Consider the following 17,745-nt stretch of genomic DNA (forward strand, 5'->3'; position numbering starts at 1 on the left):
TGTTTATGGAGACCAGACAGTGGATGTGAACACAGTGAGGCAGTGGGTGGTGCATTTCAGCAGTGGCAGCAGCAATATGAAAGATAAGTCACATTCTAGATGGCCATGCGTAAGAGTCACATCACAAATTGAAGAGTGTCTTGATCGGCTCACGTGCACAAATTGGCTACTGGTGGTGACTATATTGAAAAACAGTGCTTTGTAGCTGAGAATTTGCTCTAGCAAATGGCGTTACTGTGCTCTTTATATATTTTGTAGTTTCCAATGGAAATAAATAGGAAACATTACTTTCTGAGCAAACTATGTTCAAACACTCCCCAGCACTCTGCAGCTGAATTTCTGAATCCCTTTTCATTCTTCTCTATATGCTTTCTTTTATATAAAGGGGAAAGAAAAACAAAATAGAAGAAAATATAGATTGGAAGTACGCAGTTGTTTGCGTGGAAAATAATATTTGGAATTACTTACTTATATTAAGGTGTAATATGGGATTCACATAGAATTCTCTTTCTGAGATAGTCTGAACCACAGATGCCTGAACTAGATCTGATAGTCATGATTCTAAGTACTTACATATTTATTCATGTGCACTATTGACATTGCTTTATTTACAGAATTAGAAAACAGTGGGTTTTTTTCCACAAACACCTGAGAAATTTCAGTTTTCTCACAAAACTACTGAAAATTTTACACTTGATTACTTGAATAGTGAGGGTTAGACAATGGCAAATGCACAGATAAATGTGCATAAAATGACATCTACATGCTTTAAACATTCAAGTCAAGCATGCTTGCTGTGCAAGCAAAGAATGGAGATTACTAAGAGTCACTTCACTCTTATTGATAAACTGCACTAGTCAATTCATTCCTATGTCCTGTAGCAAAAGAAGTTTCCATATGATACAAAAACTTATGAAAAGCAAAGGAAAATCTCTACAGCTTAAACTGGGACATCTTAGAAGCAAAAGTGTAGCAATTTTGTTATTTTTTGCTAATAAAAACTGAACAGAAAGTTGAAATTACTAATTAACATTTATTGCTAATTACTAGCCACTATAGGTATTCATTATACATTTAATATACATAATATTTTTGAAAGGAGGGAAAAAAAATAAGAATATTACTTGCTGTTGAAAATGCCCAGGATGCTCCACAGTTTCGTTGGTCCAAAGGATCATGAATCCAGTCAGGCCATGCATAAGTGGCTGCAAAAAACTCAGGAAATTTTTCTTCTGGAAAGGAGCTTCCCTAAAACAAAATGCAGTAGATGTTTGTCTGTCTGTTTACGTCTGTCTTTAAAATGACCCTATTTTTGTTTTAAACATTCACAATGTTTGAATTGAGGAAGCCTCAGGTATTGGCAGCTGTGACTTGCCAAGCATTTGTGTAGTAGTTGCCCTGTGCCTGCGTGCTGTGGGTGCCCTGAGAGCTAGAGGTTTTCTGGCACCCCACAAGCTGTTCTGGAAAGCTGAGCTCCACAGCTGCCAACCTGAGTAACCTGTCCAGTTTTTATCCGATTTTTATCTCAAGCAACATTTCCCTATGAAACACGTCAGTTATGGCCCAGCTGACATTTTTGGAAAAAAAAACATTTTGCTGCAAACAATAATGAAGTTAGGAACCTGTTACCCTATTCATCTTGACATGCTCAAGATGATCATTGATATTCCTCTTGGCTGGGAATAAGAAACTCTAGTTACTAGTGGGGAATCAGCAGAGGGTAAATTCATTGATTCACCTTTTACACAGAGGTTTTTCAATTTCCAGCACTCATTCCAGAATGAAAACCACTGATTTACATTCTGCTTTGCAGTCTGATGTTGAGTTGATATGAATTCGTGGACTGTTCAGTAAAACCTTTTGAACAGTCATTTTTGGGATACTTATCTCACTGACTTCATTTATGTCCAGTAAAAACTGCACAAATACCCACATATCCAGGAGTCATCTGATACAACTGCTGACAAACCTCTGTTTGACATGAAAAAAAACACTAAACAATTAAAAACAATGAGATAGCTTTACATACAGGGTGCTTATGCTGCACAGGAAAAAAAGGAATGGCCATACAGCCACCTTTGATATCCAGCCTAGAAACATGTCCCAAACAATTGCTCATAGCAACTATTCCCGATGAATGCACGATATACAGAATGTGAGATCCAGCTCCTAAACAAAACACTCCCTGATATTTCTTCATTACTAGCAAGATCACACGTGGAAACAAAGGCTTCCATCCTGTTAAAAACCTTTTATTTTATTTTGGTTTACTTATCCTTAGTCTTCTGATTCTGAATGGCCTTGCTGCACTATTATTCTAAATTGCCTGTGCCGCTTACAAGACCAGATACCTATTCCTTAGACAATTTAAATACTTGAGCCCAATTCTTTCAAGCTCTTTTAGGATTACTTGGGAAATTGAACTTCACAACTTTGGCCGTGTCCAGATGATTTTCTGGCATGCTCTGGGAAGCAGTTACATCTTCATCCAGCTTGTGATTTTCTTCCCACAGAAAATCAGCAGTTGATAAGAAGTGAGTGAGAGAAAAATAAGCCTGTGTCTCAGGTCTTTATCTGCTATGAAACTGGAATCAGGCCCTGCACATGGATTGATACCATCTCTGCATGCCCCAGACCCAGTAATTCTGTAGCATTTGAGATTCATAAGTATATGTACAGCCTGTGAGTCCTAAATACCGTTACTCACTTTTAAAGTATCCTGTAAACTCTCAAGTTATATTCTATATAGTATATATAGAGAATATATAGTTAATTTATATTCTTCTGGAAGTTATACCTTCACATATAACAAATCAGTAATATTAATCTTGCTAAGATATTAATCTTACTATTTTCATTAAATGCTATCGAAATTCTGTTTTCTCCAAAATCTTGTTAAAAATATGGGACTTGCAGCCACAAATGACATACGCAAAAATACTGCAAAGTTAAATATTTTCTTAAGTTATCACTAATAATGTTCTTTCCAGGTAGACATCAGAGCAAACAAAATCACAACTTTAAAGCTTCCAGCAACAGCAAGCTGCATTTAAGAGATCCAACCCTTGTAGAAGTGGCCAGTGATTTGAAAATGTGGATGGACAAAACTATAACCTTGGAGTCACTGCAGTCTCTGTTGCAGGATGGTTTCCTGAAGTCAGAGGAAGTTGTATTGACCCAAGGCAACAGCATGGATCTTCACCAGGGGAGGTCAGGTTGAGTGTTAGGAAAAGGTCCTTCACCTTCTCCTTCACCAGAGGAGAAAAGGTTCCCCCAGGAAGAGTGCACAGCCCTAAGATGCTGAAGACCAAGCTGTGTTTGACAACACCCTCAGACATAAGGTTTGAATTCTGAGAGCTCCTGTACGGAGCCAGGAGCCGGATTCAATGACCTTTGTAGGTTACTTGTAACTCAAGTTATTCTGTGATTGTGATTCATGAACAAACACAAGCACAAGGTTTTCTTTGAAGATTAATTGTACTGGCAAAATCCCAGATGAATAATGTTTCTTTTGCTTGATAAATCTGCTCACTATCAAGAAGTAAATAAGCAAAATTTGGCAAATGTTGTTAAAAACACTACCTTGAGCAATGATCACTTATGCTCTGAATGAGGCAGATGAGAAAAAGAAAATTCTTAATAGCTCTTTGGTCTGAGCCAATGTGTTAATTTACATATCTCTTAAGCTACTGCCAATGTATTTAATAGCTGCAAAATTTTAATCCTAGAACAAATCCCTCATTAGCCTTCAGCCCTGACATTAAGAAAAGCAGGATTGACCTGTAGCCAGAAACATTAGCTTTTTGTTTGAGAAACTGCTAACCTAATATTGAGTACTGTTGTTGTGTGACAAATGTAAGTCTAGGCAATTGTTTCTCAATGTATGTTCCATAATCTACCATTATGTAGCACTACGGAACTATGCAGTGAATAGACATGAAGGTTTAAAAGAGTTTACCAGCCTGACCAAAAGAGGAAGACTGGAAGTTATAAAAGAATACTCAGATTTCACCTACAACTTCTGAGAAGTTAGATGGTCCATCAGAGTAAAAAGGCTGGAGGTAACTGAATTTGCAAATTTGGGAATGGAGAAATAGTTTTGTGGGGATTTTTTTGGTTCATTTGTTTGCTTGTTTGTTTTCCAGAGAGAAAGCAACAATTTTTCTTTATTTTTTAAAAAATATAATATTCTTCTTATTCTTTAGAGTTGAAAAGAAAAAGAGAAGTTTCCAAGATATCATGAGGCTTTGTAAAGGCAATAGCAGAGTTTTAAAAAGCCCTGTAAGTATCTGCAAAAAACTTGTGTTTTCACTAAGAGTGTACCTCTATCAGTCACTAATGTTATGAAAGCAGATTTGCAGTTGGATATGTCAGTCAGTGAAACAACAGAAAAGCCTGTACTCCACAAACACTGCTAAGAACTAAAATTCTGCTCTGGATATGAAGTAATTAACACAGAAGTGCTTTACAATCTGGAATCTTTTTTCCCCTTGACACAATTGAGCAAAGAGTTCCTTCTATACAAAAACCTGTTTCTCTCAAGCATCCTGAAGACACAATGGAAAACAGCAACCCCTTAGTTACCAGGTGCTGTCATTTGTTTCTGAGACAGTACACCAGTAGCATGCTGAAGAAATGGCTTTTATTTCAGACCAGAAAGTGTGGCATTTAATGAATGGATAACTATAGTTTTATTTCTCCGTTGGCAAAGCTAGCAGCTGTTAATCAGATCAGCACTAACTGGAGCCAAAAGCTCTCAAACGCTAATTGTGACATTTTTATCAGCTCAGTACGTGACTTTGGGCAAATGACTCTGTTTTCTCACCTGCAAAATGGGAAAGACAGTAATAATCTCAGAGAACACTAAAACATTTAATTAGCCTGTTTTTATGTACAGTAAGTAAGGAGTTCCTTGGCCTGCAGGTAAATTAGTACTCAACAAGGTCACTCAAAGGCCAAACCATTAAGGTTTAAAGACAGCCTTGGAAAAAAATATTTTAAAAAACCTTCATTTCTGAATTTCTCATCATTTGTATCTTTTTACTCTCTTCTCAGCTGCCACCTGGATACAAAAGCATAAAAGAAACACTTTAATGAAACTTACTTGGTTTTTACTATTTCTGTCTTTTTAAAAGTTTTGGTATACTTCACAAAATTTCAACTACAAAAAAGATGTCATGGAATGAGAAGCAGAAGCTGATCCTATGACTGTTCTTGGTCTGCCAATTGAAAGAAATAATTTCTACCCCCAGTGAGCCCAATCCATGCTATGAACTTGCTGGGTCGTGCAGCAAGTGCATGACAGTGGATGCAGGGACAGCTATGATGAGATGCTTTTACCACATCTTCACTCAGTAAATGTTTAAATCCTGGTAACTGCCATTTCACATGGAATTATCTACTAGACTGATGAAAATTTTGCTTATGTGAATAGAAGTATGTTTTCTCACATATGGGAGGTATTCTTACTTATAGGAAGTATTAAAATGTGTCAGACAGAAAATTTCCTGAGACAGAACAAAGACACTAAAGAGGTGATGTTCCTCTAGAAAACTACAGAATAGGACACCATTAGGGAGTTTTGAAGCTTCACGGGAAGTTTCAGAGAAAAACATGTTATATCACAATAATCCAAGACAGAAAACCAAGGGTATGAATAAGAAAGATACAAGTACAATCTAGACTGATTTTCTGTATGTTCAGAGCTCTGAAGAAACTGGAAAAGTCAGGAAGAGGTTATTGCTTTGTATTTTTATCAGTAAGAAAGATTTCTCAGGCTCCTGTGCAAAGCATGTGCTTCTAGCAACTTCCAGGATTTCTTGAGGGTTAAATGGATAAATGCATGGAGTTCAGTTTCAGAGGATTCAAGCTCCAGAAGGAAGAGGCCCTGCTAGGCAGGGGGGTTGGAACTACATGATCCTTGAGGTCCCTTCCAACCCGGGTAATTCTGTGATTCTGTAATTCTGTGAAGAGCCAAGGATAGTTGAGTGACAGCTTACAGATTTTATAAGAAGACAGCAGTAGAGAACATGTGCCTGAGAAATATGTCAGTGAAAAAAAAAGGCTGTAAGTATTGCAGCAGTCAAAGAAGCTAACAGGAAACTTAATAGCAAAGAATCAATGGGCTGGATATAATGAACCAGCTAATTCAAACTAAGTAGAAGAGAGAAAGTACAGTAAATATTTTACTTTACCCTTCCTTTTATTGTTTCCCTTGATGTTATTTGTCTAATGTGGGAATAGGCAAAAATGAATGTAAATATCAATCTCTGAGCTAGGTGCAATATGCCTACTTTTTGTTCCTGCCATACAAGCCTTACACTATTTCTCAGGATTAAAAGCAAACAATAACAGAAAAATTAACTCAAATTCTCTTGAATCTCATTGTTGGGCAACAGCAGTTTGCACCAATTCCCCCACACAGTAAATACTGAACTGCAATCTCTTATGTCATTTTCTTTCTTTCTTTTTTTTCTTTTTGACAGAACATTTTCAAATGAAATCAATCCTTCTTTGGCTGAGAAGCGTAGTCTAGCAGAGCACGAGGCAGATTGCCAAAGCCCATTTTCTGTCAACGTCTGGCTCTGACAACCCTCTTTGGTATAATTTTGAGCAAGCCAATCTTCTTCTTCAAGCAAAAGTGTTAAGATCATGAAAATTATTGCAGAGGCACATGATCCTCTCCCTCTCTCCCATATTCCTTGTCAACTGTTAGCTCAGCACTGTTAGCTCACCCTGCAATGCCTCCCATCTGGAAACCATTCTACTTTATACATATAGAATAATCATCAGCAATTGACTTCAAACATATTCCAATAGCATCATTTGCCTGAACTATGTAAAAACCAAATACTAAAAGGTGTTACAGTTACTGCATTTTGCAAATCATTGATATATCAACTTACTCCTGCAAGGAGTAACAACTTCAAACTAAAATAAGGGAAATTCAGATTCAGTATTACACAGAGACTGACGAGGCATTGGAGTGGATTGTCCAGAGAAGCTCTGGATTCCCCATCCCTAGAGGTATTCAAGGCTAAGCTGGATGTAGCTTTGAGCAGCCTGGTCTAGTGAAAAGTTCCCCAGCCCATGGCAGGTGGAGGTTGGAACTGGATGATCTTTAAAGTCCCTTCTAACCCAAAATATTCTGTGATTCTAACACTGATAAGTGAATCACAGAATCATAGAATACCCAGGTTGGAAAAGACCTCAAAGATCATCAAGTCCAACCACAACCTAACCATAGTACCCTGACACTAACAACCCTCTATCAAACCATATCTCTGAGCACGCATCCAAACAGCTCTTAAACACATCCAGGGATGGTGACTCAACCACCATATTGGTGCACAGCTTCCCAATGTATAGCACTTGCTTTTACTCCTTGTTTGACATCAATGGATATGGCCACACTTTCTATGGACAAGAAGACTATTCTAGGAGTTTCACACAGAACATGGAGGCACTTAGTCCTTAATAACTGAACATAATCTTATAATTGTCCACATTTTTTAAAAAAGAAAAATTGATCTATTAAAAAAGAAATCAATTGCAGACAATACTTACTGGAATTGCTTTCATGTTCAGCAAGGAATGAGATGGAGGTAATGTGCCCAAGCGCTTTCTGAAACCTTCTTCCAGTGTCATGCCCCAGAACTGAGTATAGTTGTCAGCTTTCCATCTTCCTCACCAGCAGAAAACAAGCAAACAAAGCAAGGTTAGAGATACTGCTCTTGCTTCTCCTCTATAAGAGCACCACTAAAAATAACATCTAGAAATAAATGTTTTAAATTATGTTTCAAGACATTCTATAAGATACGAATGAGGCTATTCCTCTGTGGGTAGATGTAGGCTGGAAGAATGCAATATGAAAACTGAGGTCAGTATTGTATCAGTCTTCAGCAGATGAGTGTGTAATGCTTCAGAGAAATACTAGATAATAAGGTGCTTGATCAAAGCAATTAAAGTTGTCTTGAAGTTGTGCTCACGTAATACTTCAAACAACGCAGCAACAGCTTCACACAGTGGATTACATTGCCTTCAAATGTTGAAGCACCAGCAGTATTTACGAGACAATGTTGAAGCAGCAGAAAGCCCAGCTGTTCTGCCTGTTTTGCACCAGTACTCAGAGAAAGGGCTGTCTTTAAGTACTCCTTTCTTACTCTATCTGAGAAAGTTGGGCTAAACTCAGAACCCAGCATTAATTCCTTCAAAACATAAACACAACAAAAAAGAACTCACATTTATACACCTTTGGAGCAAACTAAAATTGTATACATTACTGGAGAACGCCTGAATCAAGGGGAAGGTGCACTTTTTACCTATTAATTTCTTGCTTTTCTGTGTATGTGGAAGACAGAGGTAGGATTCATACTACCTAAACAAGAAGCCTCATTACTTAGCCCGCCTGTAGTCAGTGGAGAATTTAAGCACCTGTAGAAGCTGGTCTCTCAGGTGACCTTAACTACCCTGTGGCTGCTGGTGCCCAACACAACTCACTGTCCTACCTCCCTTAGTTTAAATCTCTCCCATGAAGTACAGTATGTTTCAGCACAGAGTCACAGTTTGAAACCTGAGCACTTCCATAGACGATTATAAATTAGCAAATTTAGCACTTCAACTGCTAGGCAAGCAATCTCCCAAAGCACTGCTCTGCATTGCAAAGGATAAGAACTGGTAGCAGGAAAACCATTGAGTCTCACAAAGTTCTGATATCTTGATCCTTTTGGCCCATTCTCCCTTCATCCAACACTACCTAAAGTTTTGGAATGCAGAATGACCTTACTGGAAGTAGGTAAAAATAAATAACAATATGAATATTTCTCCTAACTGTTAAAGTGAGGAGTAAGGAAGATTATCTAAAGAGCATTTTGTGAGCACAAGAATTACAGTAATTTGGAGAATATTTTAGATAGATAGGTATTTCCAATATTGATTCTTACCAGGGTGAGATTTTCAGTGTCTTTCTATTTTAAAATCTATATTTTGCTAGAGTTCAAGAAGTTTTACAGATGTACATTTACTATTGCATAGATAGGATGTAACTGGGGAAGGAAGTGGCAGAGAGAACCATGTAACATGTAATTTTCACTTACATGCTATGAACTTTTGAGTGGATCACAACACTTTCACATTTTTACTACTAAAAAGCTTTACTATTACAACACTATAATACTCTTACTTAAAATAGAAGTATTCTTACCCATAATCTCCAGAATTGATGTGATGAATCAAGTCTGGGCGGACAAGGCATACTTCATTTGAACACTTCCATTTACTTTGGACGCATTTGCTGAAAGGGCAAGAATATAATTGAGCAGAAATAAACTGTACTTTTACATCAGTATGAAGAATGGGGAAGGGGAAATGCCTGAACTACAAATGTCACAGTAATTATGAAAACAAAATCATATGTAGTGCCGCTTCACTACCTAATGAATCCTAATTGGAATGAGGTGGGAAGGTTACAGATTATGGAGAATCTCAATGTTGACAGAATTTGCTTCCATTTCAGTAAGGCTCAGCCAGGGGGAAAAGAATGATGTACTGAAAATGTGGTCTTTTGCGGAAGTTTCACTTTGGAGAACCAGAAAGGAGCTCCATGGCTGTAGACACCTTTCTCCAAGTATCTTGAGACAAGTTCAGGGCAGAGGAGGCACTAGCCCCTATTTGGATGTCAGTGGAGTGCATTGGATTGCCCTGACTTTGGAGGTGCAGGGGACCACCTACCAAATGTCAGGGATGGCAACAGAGCATCCCTGCTGCTTCGTGCCGGTGTCCCAGGACAGGATGTTCAAACAGTTGTAAAATAAAGTTAGAGATCATCACTTTTGCCAGATTAACAGAGGAAGAAGTTATAAAAATATCTCCCCACATTTTAATGATACTGGTTTTTTCTGTATTCAGGTAAGTTTACAGACCTACAATGAAACCATTTTGACTCAGAGCCACTATACTGAACAGGAACAGAACTTAGGCCACTGATGAGGAGACATTAATAGCCAGGTTTTCACATCTTGATCAGAAAGTCCATTCTTCCTCATCATTCTTTTATGTTGGCTGTGGAGTAATTCCGTAACTTCTTAATACTGTACTACTCTTCCAACCATTGTGATTTGATTAAGTTTAATACGAATTTAGGGATGCTCACCAACTTAATTCCTGTTTAATTACATACACTAAATTAATTTCAATTTTGTGTTCTCTGAAACATTACCAGGAATTGCAGTTGTCTTTAATTATTGCTCCTCCTCCATAATATCGGCCATCTTTATAACAACCTGCCAACATAACATACAAGACATGTGAAAAAAAAAATTGTTCTTGAAGCCAGTAAACTCAAAAGTCTTGCTACTGTTGAATTAATTGGTTTCATGCAGTATGTATACATTACTTAAGCAAAAGACAGAAGCAACAGTTTCCAGTTTCTTCTGAGTAATGTCAATAGTGGGATGATTTTTTTCCTATGTAAGCTATTATTCACAGTAAACAAAATCATCAATAGATCCAAAAGAGATGCTTAAAAATTATTCTATAAATCTAAAAAACAATTCCTCAAATCAACTTCTTTTCTAGTAATAATTAAAAACAATACATTTCTAATAAATAACTTCTTCTAATACATTATTAAAATAGATTTCAGTTTTTCCAGTTACTGATTTTTTTAAACATACCTGCTTAAAAATTATCGTAATCTATTTTTCCCTTGACAGAGTTTAATTTGTCTTTGAAAAATAGATATATCAGTTACGTTTCAAGGCAACTGTGTTTCCTTTTTTTTCCAAAATAAAGTACAATACCCCAACTGAGTGATGAATTTCTGAAACAAATATATTATTTCTCTCTTTCACTGAGAATAGACCTGCCATGTTTTATAAGATATTCCACCTAAATATATTACTCATTTCACCTCAGTGTGAAAATTAAATGAAAGATCCAGAATGCCTGTAGAGAGCTTTGGATGAAACCTATAATAAGTATAGTACAATTACCATTTGGGGCTCTCTTTTCCAGCCTTTTCTCATGCTTTCTCTACAGATACTAGTAAGCCAAAAAATACAAATGAAGATATCCTTTATTGGCATGAGAGAAATATTCACTTCTAAGCCATAATTAATTTTAGACCAAAGTGCAGAAGTGGACTAGAGCTGATGAATTAATTATAAATGCCTATGTTGCCCTGTTAATCATGCAGCAGACTGCATGAACTAGCACAGACATAGGTGAGATATATCTCACCCAAGCACTCAGAGGCCTGAAGTTCCTTCTCTAATTCAATTTCTGCTAGCAACAGAGACATTTCTCAGAGAATACCCAGGGCAAATTACTCAGGTGTCACAGACTGCTATAGAGTACCCCAGTGCCATGTACAGACAGTAGGTGGAAGGAAGCACTGAGCAAGATATTCTATATGCAGCAAGGGAAGGAAGTATTAAAGTATTTTCTCAAAGACTGGAGGAAGCCCCACTGGAGCTCTTCTGGCAGCCCTCACCACCCACACCCAAGAAAAAATGCAAACCTGCACAAGTGCAAAAGAAGCTTCCTACTAATGAATGCCTGGGGAATTGAAGATTAAGAACAGTTTCCTTAGCCTAGAAAAATTAGGACTTGAAAGGCCAGGAGTGCTTACTGCCTGTAAATGTGTCTAAAGCATCAGTGTCGATGAGTAGAGATATCAAAGTGGAAAGACACCAGCTGCATAAGAAAAGAGGCAGATTCTCCAGCCATCAGGGTATTAGACCAGAATATTAATATTCTGGGAGATATAGTGAGAAATAAGTGGGAAATTCATTCATTTGAGGTGCAGCCTGATGATCTGTGTGTAGATTGTGCTTGGAAGGAAATAATCTTGATAAATCAGGACCTGCCTTTTGGTTCATCTCCCCAGGTTCCTGTAATTCTCACCTAATCTGCCCCAACATCATTATAATTAGCTTTGTAACTGAAGCGTCTCCAGATGTACACACATGTAGGCCAGAGTCTGACTGCATAGTGTGAATTTACAGTCTGTGTGCCTCTTTTGTAACATCACCACTGTGAGATCTAGTGTGTGGGCTCAGATAAAGCTTTTAGTGAAACAGTGAAACAGAAAGATCAAATAAATAAGTGTATTCTATGAATAAAATTCTAACAGTTCCTAATAATAGCAACAGCAACAAATCCAGAATTTCTGCGCAGTGTCTAAGACATATGAAACAGGACTGTGTGCCCATCTCCTGAAACAATATAGGGAAGCCATTGCAGCACACTGAATGCTGGGTTCATAAAGACAAAGTCAAAGCAGTTTCACACAAGCAGTGGCCCCCAGGTTGTTGCACACAAATGCTTAGGGCACACACAATAGTTTACTGTGCTGTGCACCATGGCAGTGCATAAACTGAGATACAGAAATACAGCATTGTGCCCTTTTATTGATATTCCTTCTATCCCATGCAAAGCACTAAAATTTATTGGTTTGATTAAAGCAGCATGTGTTGGAAAGCACTGAAAGCAAAACCACAGGCAATAAGAAGATCAAAATCTTCCAGGTGTATGTAGTCTGGTAGTGCCTTAACAATTCTTAGCCAAAGGCAGCAGCACAGTCTCAGTAAAAGTTCGGCAATACACTTGCAGTGTTTCTAAAAATGCTTCATTGTTTGCTTTATCTTCTGACATTCAGCCCTTCTTTTTGCTCCATTTCTTCTTTCTAATTTCATTCTCTGTTCCCTGTTCCTCAGACACTTCAGTTCTAGAACATTCCTTCTGAGTTATACCACTGTATTTTGCCTGCTTTGGCGCACTCCTTTTATCCTTGTTGTTTGTATAACAAGCATCCAATAAACAGACTTTAAAAAACTGAAGATTTTCTGTCAACGAAGAAGCAAAGCAAGACCAGAAAAACAACAGCTTGTTTTGAGGTGAGATGTAAATTAAATATGACAGTAGCTCACCTATAGACCAAATAAAGGTGCTCAAATAGATAAAATATCACTGTTATTTATGGCAGGCATGTACAACACAGGAGTTACGTAACAGTGAACAGAGAAGCAAAAGTTGGATTGAAAAAGCAATAAAAATATTTCACCTCAACGATTCCCTTATCTAAACCTCCTGTTACATTTTTACCTATGAGAAGTACACCTGTCCTGGGACCTACATAGCAAACTACCACAGCTTCTGTAGTGATTCCCTTCCACAAGCAGACTGCAAAACTAGACCCCAAGGCTCAGCTCTGGAGCAGAAACAGTGCTTGGGTTTAAGCAGAGCTCATGAGAGCAACTCCCGGTCAGCTGGAAACAATACACAGCAGTGCAGCCTAAATAAATATGAGATAAATGTCTTTATTTACACAAATTGGACAACACTCTTTGAGAAGATTAGAAACACTTTGGAAAATCTTGTTTGTTTTGCAGCCTTTAGCATTTTTGATGCTGTCATTTATCAGATATTGGCTGTGTGCCTGGTTTAAGAGCACAGCCTCCCAAAGAGCCTGTGGTTTGACTACAGGACTGCAAACAGCAGAGATGCCCCAAAGAAAGAGTTAATTTTTAAAGGTCACGGAGTTATCATTTCAGTTTTAAGCTGTTGCAAGTTTAGTACAATCTCTACATTTTCAGCCAGATTTATCCTAGTAAGAAGCCGTGTAGGCTTAAAATTCACAATTCTAAACTTATAGCACCAAGTAACTTCTAGCACCCACTGCAGGAACCAAGTGAGGACCAGATGTTTGCAGATCCATTCTGCAATTTTTAGTTCTAAAAACAAAAGACTGAGATTAGAGTATTCCTGGACGAACTTCCACTACAACCTGGGTAATAAAAAAACTAAAAAAGAATAATATGTTGGTCAGAAATCCTCCTTCTATTCACATCCCTTCACCTACTCCTGCACTGAGCTGCTGTAAGAGGAGTGGTTCTGTCCATCAGTTTGGATCCAGCATACTCTAAAAATACATCCCAGATACAAAGAAATAACAGCAAACATTATTATTATTCCACTTTCATATTCAATGCCTTTGTCTACTATATCTGTATGCAAATGTTTAGGATGCATGCACTCTAAAGATTAATTGGTACTTTTACTTCCAAGCGTGTTTTTTCTTTTGTCATGATGCACTAATGCCATCTGAGCCTTTTCTCCATACCCACCTGATGCTGGAGGTGGCCAAGGCTCATCAGACCTGGTGGGCTCAACAGCGTTCTCACAAGCATCCCAGTAGTCAGCACAACAGTCTATGGGGCCAGGAGGACCTGAGGCACAGAACTGGTCACAGTAACATATAGCTGCTCTGGAGGCAATGTTAAAGCTGCAGTCATCATTCCTTCCTGTGCAGCAGCCTCGTATCCTGCAGGACTTGCCCTGATACAGACTCCTTTTCAGCCTGTTCCACTTTGCAGAACCACTGTCTTCAAGAGAATAAAGTTCCTTGGTCAAATTCCTTCTAGCTTCAAGCCGCTTTGCCATCCAAACTTCACTTGCAATGCAATATAAGAGCAAGATCTGACTTTTGAGCCACATTCTTCAGCCTCTAGCCACCTTTTTAAGGCTCTCTGTGCTTCAGTAACAGTCCATTTACTGTAGATATAATAGCTCCAGTTACTGGTCAGAAACAAATCTGAACAGAAAGCTGCAGTCTACAGTTTTTTTAAAAGGACTCTATATGTGTTAATCATTACTCAGACCTGTTATAAACAGCTTTATTTACCCAAGCTAAAAGAAAAAAGACACGACTGGAAATAGAGCTATAGCTATGTATCCTTAATTATTAAATGTTGGATGCATTCTTTTGCAAGTGATAAATTTTCTGGTAAAGGTTTATTATGCAGCATATATACAGCCCAATATTTTAGTTCCATATTTTAAACATCTAAAATGAAAACAATGCAAGGAATGAACACACAGTGTCAAAGGAAGGTCTCTTTCTTTGGGCTTCACTTACCTTCCATGCAATCGGAAACTGTGACTAACTTACATTGCATCTCACCTTCATTTTCCTATCCCATATGCAGGGCTATAGATCACTGACTGTCACTGCAGTAAACATACCCTGCATGCCCCATTTCAATCTCATTTCCAAGCTTAATTTTACAGTTTAACTACAGGAAAAATTAAAAAGTCAGGTGATATTCAGTATAAGCAATTATCCAAATCTATTCTTTCAATATTCACATTTCTTTAGTAAAGTTAAATGTGGTAATGTCAGTAGCTATAGTAATAAATGCCCACTGATGAGTGCTCATTTTGATTTAAAGAGGAAATTGCTGGAATAATAAAACCACAAAGAAAAGCTAAGCAGATCTGAAAAGACGTGTGGAACAACCATTGATCCATGAACTCCAGGTTTTTGAACCGCAGTCCTGAAGAAATCTGCACGGTCCTATTGCCTAACCTTAAAATATTCAGGGGGAAAAAAAAAGAAAGAACAGCAAAGTATTTTGAAGCTGGTAGGGGTGATAGCATGTAAGGCTAAATTGCAGAAAAATAACAGTTTGAAACATGAACAGTTACAAGATAATTGAAGACTTCCAAGCTAGAAAAGCAGATGTAAAAAATAGTCATTCTTCCTTCTCGCTTTGGTAGTGATTGAGAAGACCTTGATGAAGTAAATAGCAGGGAGTGAAGGGAATCTTTCCCTCTGATTTCAACTGGACCATTCAGTGCTGCAGAAGGTCACAGAATCAAAAGGCAGCGACTCTTGAGAGCACAGCTGGCAGTACAGCTGTCCAGATGCATTGCTGGGAATGGCACGGACCTTCAGGGAGAATATGTGTGTGTGTTTCTATGTATGGACTTGTAATCCAAAACTCAATTCTTTAATATGATTTCTTGTCAGCAATGTTTTGATTGGGTATGCATCCCACCCTGTCCATGTCACATAAAAAAGAACTGTGGTGGAGGGAAAATTACATCAGACCACCTGATTTTTAGTTTGATTTTTGCAGGCAATTTTCAGAATGGAAGTCAATAGAAAAGATGAGGTCAGCAGCATGCAGTAGTTGTACATCACATAAATCATAACCTTCAGAGTTGTTGTGCGTTTTTTGATTGAGTTTTGCTTAGAAGGCAAAAATCTGGGCATTGAGTCTTGTAATGCATCAGGTACAAGATGAGGAAAGTTCATCCCCATGTGCTCATGGAAACTCAGATGAATCACTAGAAATTATAATCCTTTTCCTTATGTCTACATGTCTCCTCCCATCTGTGTGGTTCCAAGCAAATGATTCTTTTGCTTTGCACTGCCACTAGCAAAATGAAAATCTTTTCTATTACAGATCTTTGGAAATCATTTTACAAATGTATGTCCTTACTCTGGTTAAGCAGAGGAAAGAAAGAAAGGTACCATACGCCCACCCCTTCGTGTACGTTCAAGCCTTTTGAAAAAGTATCTGTTTTGTTGTTGCTCAGCAAATATTTTGATTTCGGTAGTTTCCTTTGTAAGCAAAAGTAGCTCTCTGTAAATAGCAGGAGATCACATGTTGATTTATCTGTAACTATTTAGGAACAGTTAAATGTAATCCTTATTTTCTATTGAAGATTAACCTATTCCAAGCACACCATCCCTGCCAAGCTCTTCAATTAGGGTCGTAGCCATAATTCTTGTCCTCACAGTTAGGTACAAAAATATCTGACTCGTATCTGTCTCAGCACTCCCCACTGTCTGGCCTTGAGTTAAAAAAAAAACAACATACCACATACTTGTCAGGAATCCAGAAGTTATTAATGTCACTGAACACTTGGCAAAGCACCAAAATGAAACAGTTTAAAACATCCAGGAATCTCTTCCACAGCCTTTCTTTTAAAATTAACTCTTTTCTGTTTGAATGAACCCAATGGACACCCTAAAATCCCATTCCTAATCACTGTCAGAGCAGTGGTGAAAGCACTGGGTACTGAGGGTCAATCACAGCACAGATCACTGAGCACACCCCATGAAAGAACTATGCTGCCTTTCCTCTGCCTGACTCTCAGCCAGTCTAGGAAGAAACCAGGACACTAACCCTCAGCTATCTCATTTGTCAGTAGACCCAACTCATTGTATCACAGAGATAATGTAATTGCTTATCATGAGTTCAAACTCTGCAGAGATAGAGGCCATCGCTTTCTTTGAACTCAATGGAAACTTAGCTGGTGACAGCTTGCACAAAATACAGCATTGATTTATACCAGCTGCTATAGATTATATTTACTAATTTTGTATTAATGGCTGCAATGAAGAAAAATTTTCTAAGCCAACTCATGCCACCAAAAGAATTATCCCACAGTATTCTTTCTCCCATGTACTGATGGATGAATAGGATTAACATATGTTAAAGCAGAGAAAAGTTGTATTAAAATGTTTTTCTCACTAGGCACCCTATTTAGCTACTGCCTGGCACCTCAGTGCTGTGGGTTGTTATTACAGTATCAAGCAGTGCCACTTTTAATTAAAGCTTTTCAGGGCTGCCCGTCTCAGTTCTCACCGTGGTAATCCAGGTTACATGCAACTCAGAACAGAGGTCAACAAGATGACAAATTGCATCAATAGAGTCCTCCCACAGAGCACTTTCCTATGCGCAAACTCTGGGACCAACGTGTCAAAGTCAGAGACAGAGAAAGAGGTACTGACCCCAGCTGCCTATGCTAAAGAAAACTGGTTCTTCACACACATGCAAGTGCTCAAGAAGAGTCAAGAGCCACAGGTGAAATAAGTTTTTGAAAGGGCTAAGTGGTTGCTACAGCTTCATAGCCTTCTCTCTCATCACACCTGTCACGTCATGCCCAGGAAAG

At 38.1% G+C, this 17,745-nt stretch overlaps 1 protein-coding gene across 5 annotated transcripts in view; it reads right to left on the minus strand.

Annotated features, from left to right (window-relative positions):
• Nucleotides 1–17,745, minus strand: part of TINAG (tubulointerstitial nephritis antigen) — a 47,972-nt gene that overhangs the window by 29,929 nt on the left and 298 nt on the right. For 4 of the 5 annotated variants that reach the window (XM_015859252.2, XM_015859255.2, XM_015859254.2 and 1 more), the window contains exons 1-5: nt 14,127–16,280; nt 10,217–10,280; nt 9,203–9,292; nt 7,567–7,681; nt 1,125–1,248 (exon numbers count right to left, since the gene is read on the minus strand). In XM_015859252.2, coding sequence (XP_015714738.1) covers nt 1,125–1,248; nt 7,567–7,681; nt 9,203–9,292; nt 10,217–10,280; nt 14,127–14,496 — 763 coding nt within the window. In that variant the 5' untranslated portion in view covers nt 14,497–16,280. Of the gene's footprint in view, nt 1–1,124; nt 1,249–7,566; nt 7,682–9,202; nt 9,293–10,216; nt 10,281–14,126; nt 16,281–17,745 lie in introns of those variants that run through there. The other variant, XM_015859253.2, reaches the window with a different exon arrangement.

Source organism: Coturnix japonica, chromosome 3 (assembly GCF_001577835.2).
Source record: "Coturnix japonica isolate 7356 chromosome 3, Coturnix japonica 2.1, whole genome shotgun sequence".
NCBI lineage: Eukaryota > Metazoa > Chordata > Aves > Galliformes > Phasianidae > Coturnix > Coturnix japonica.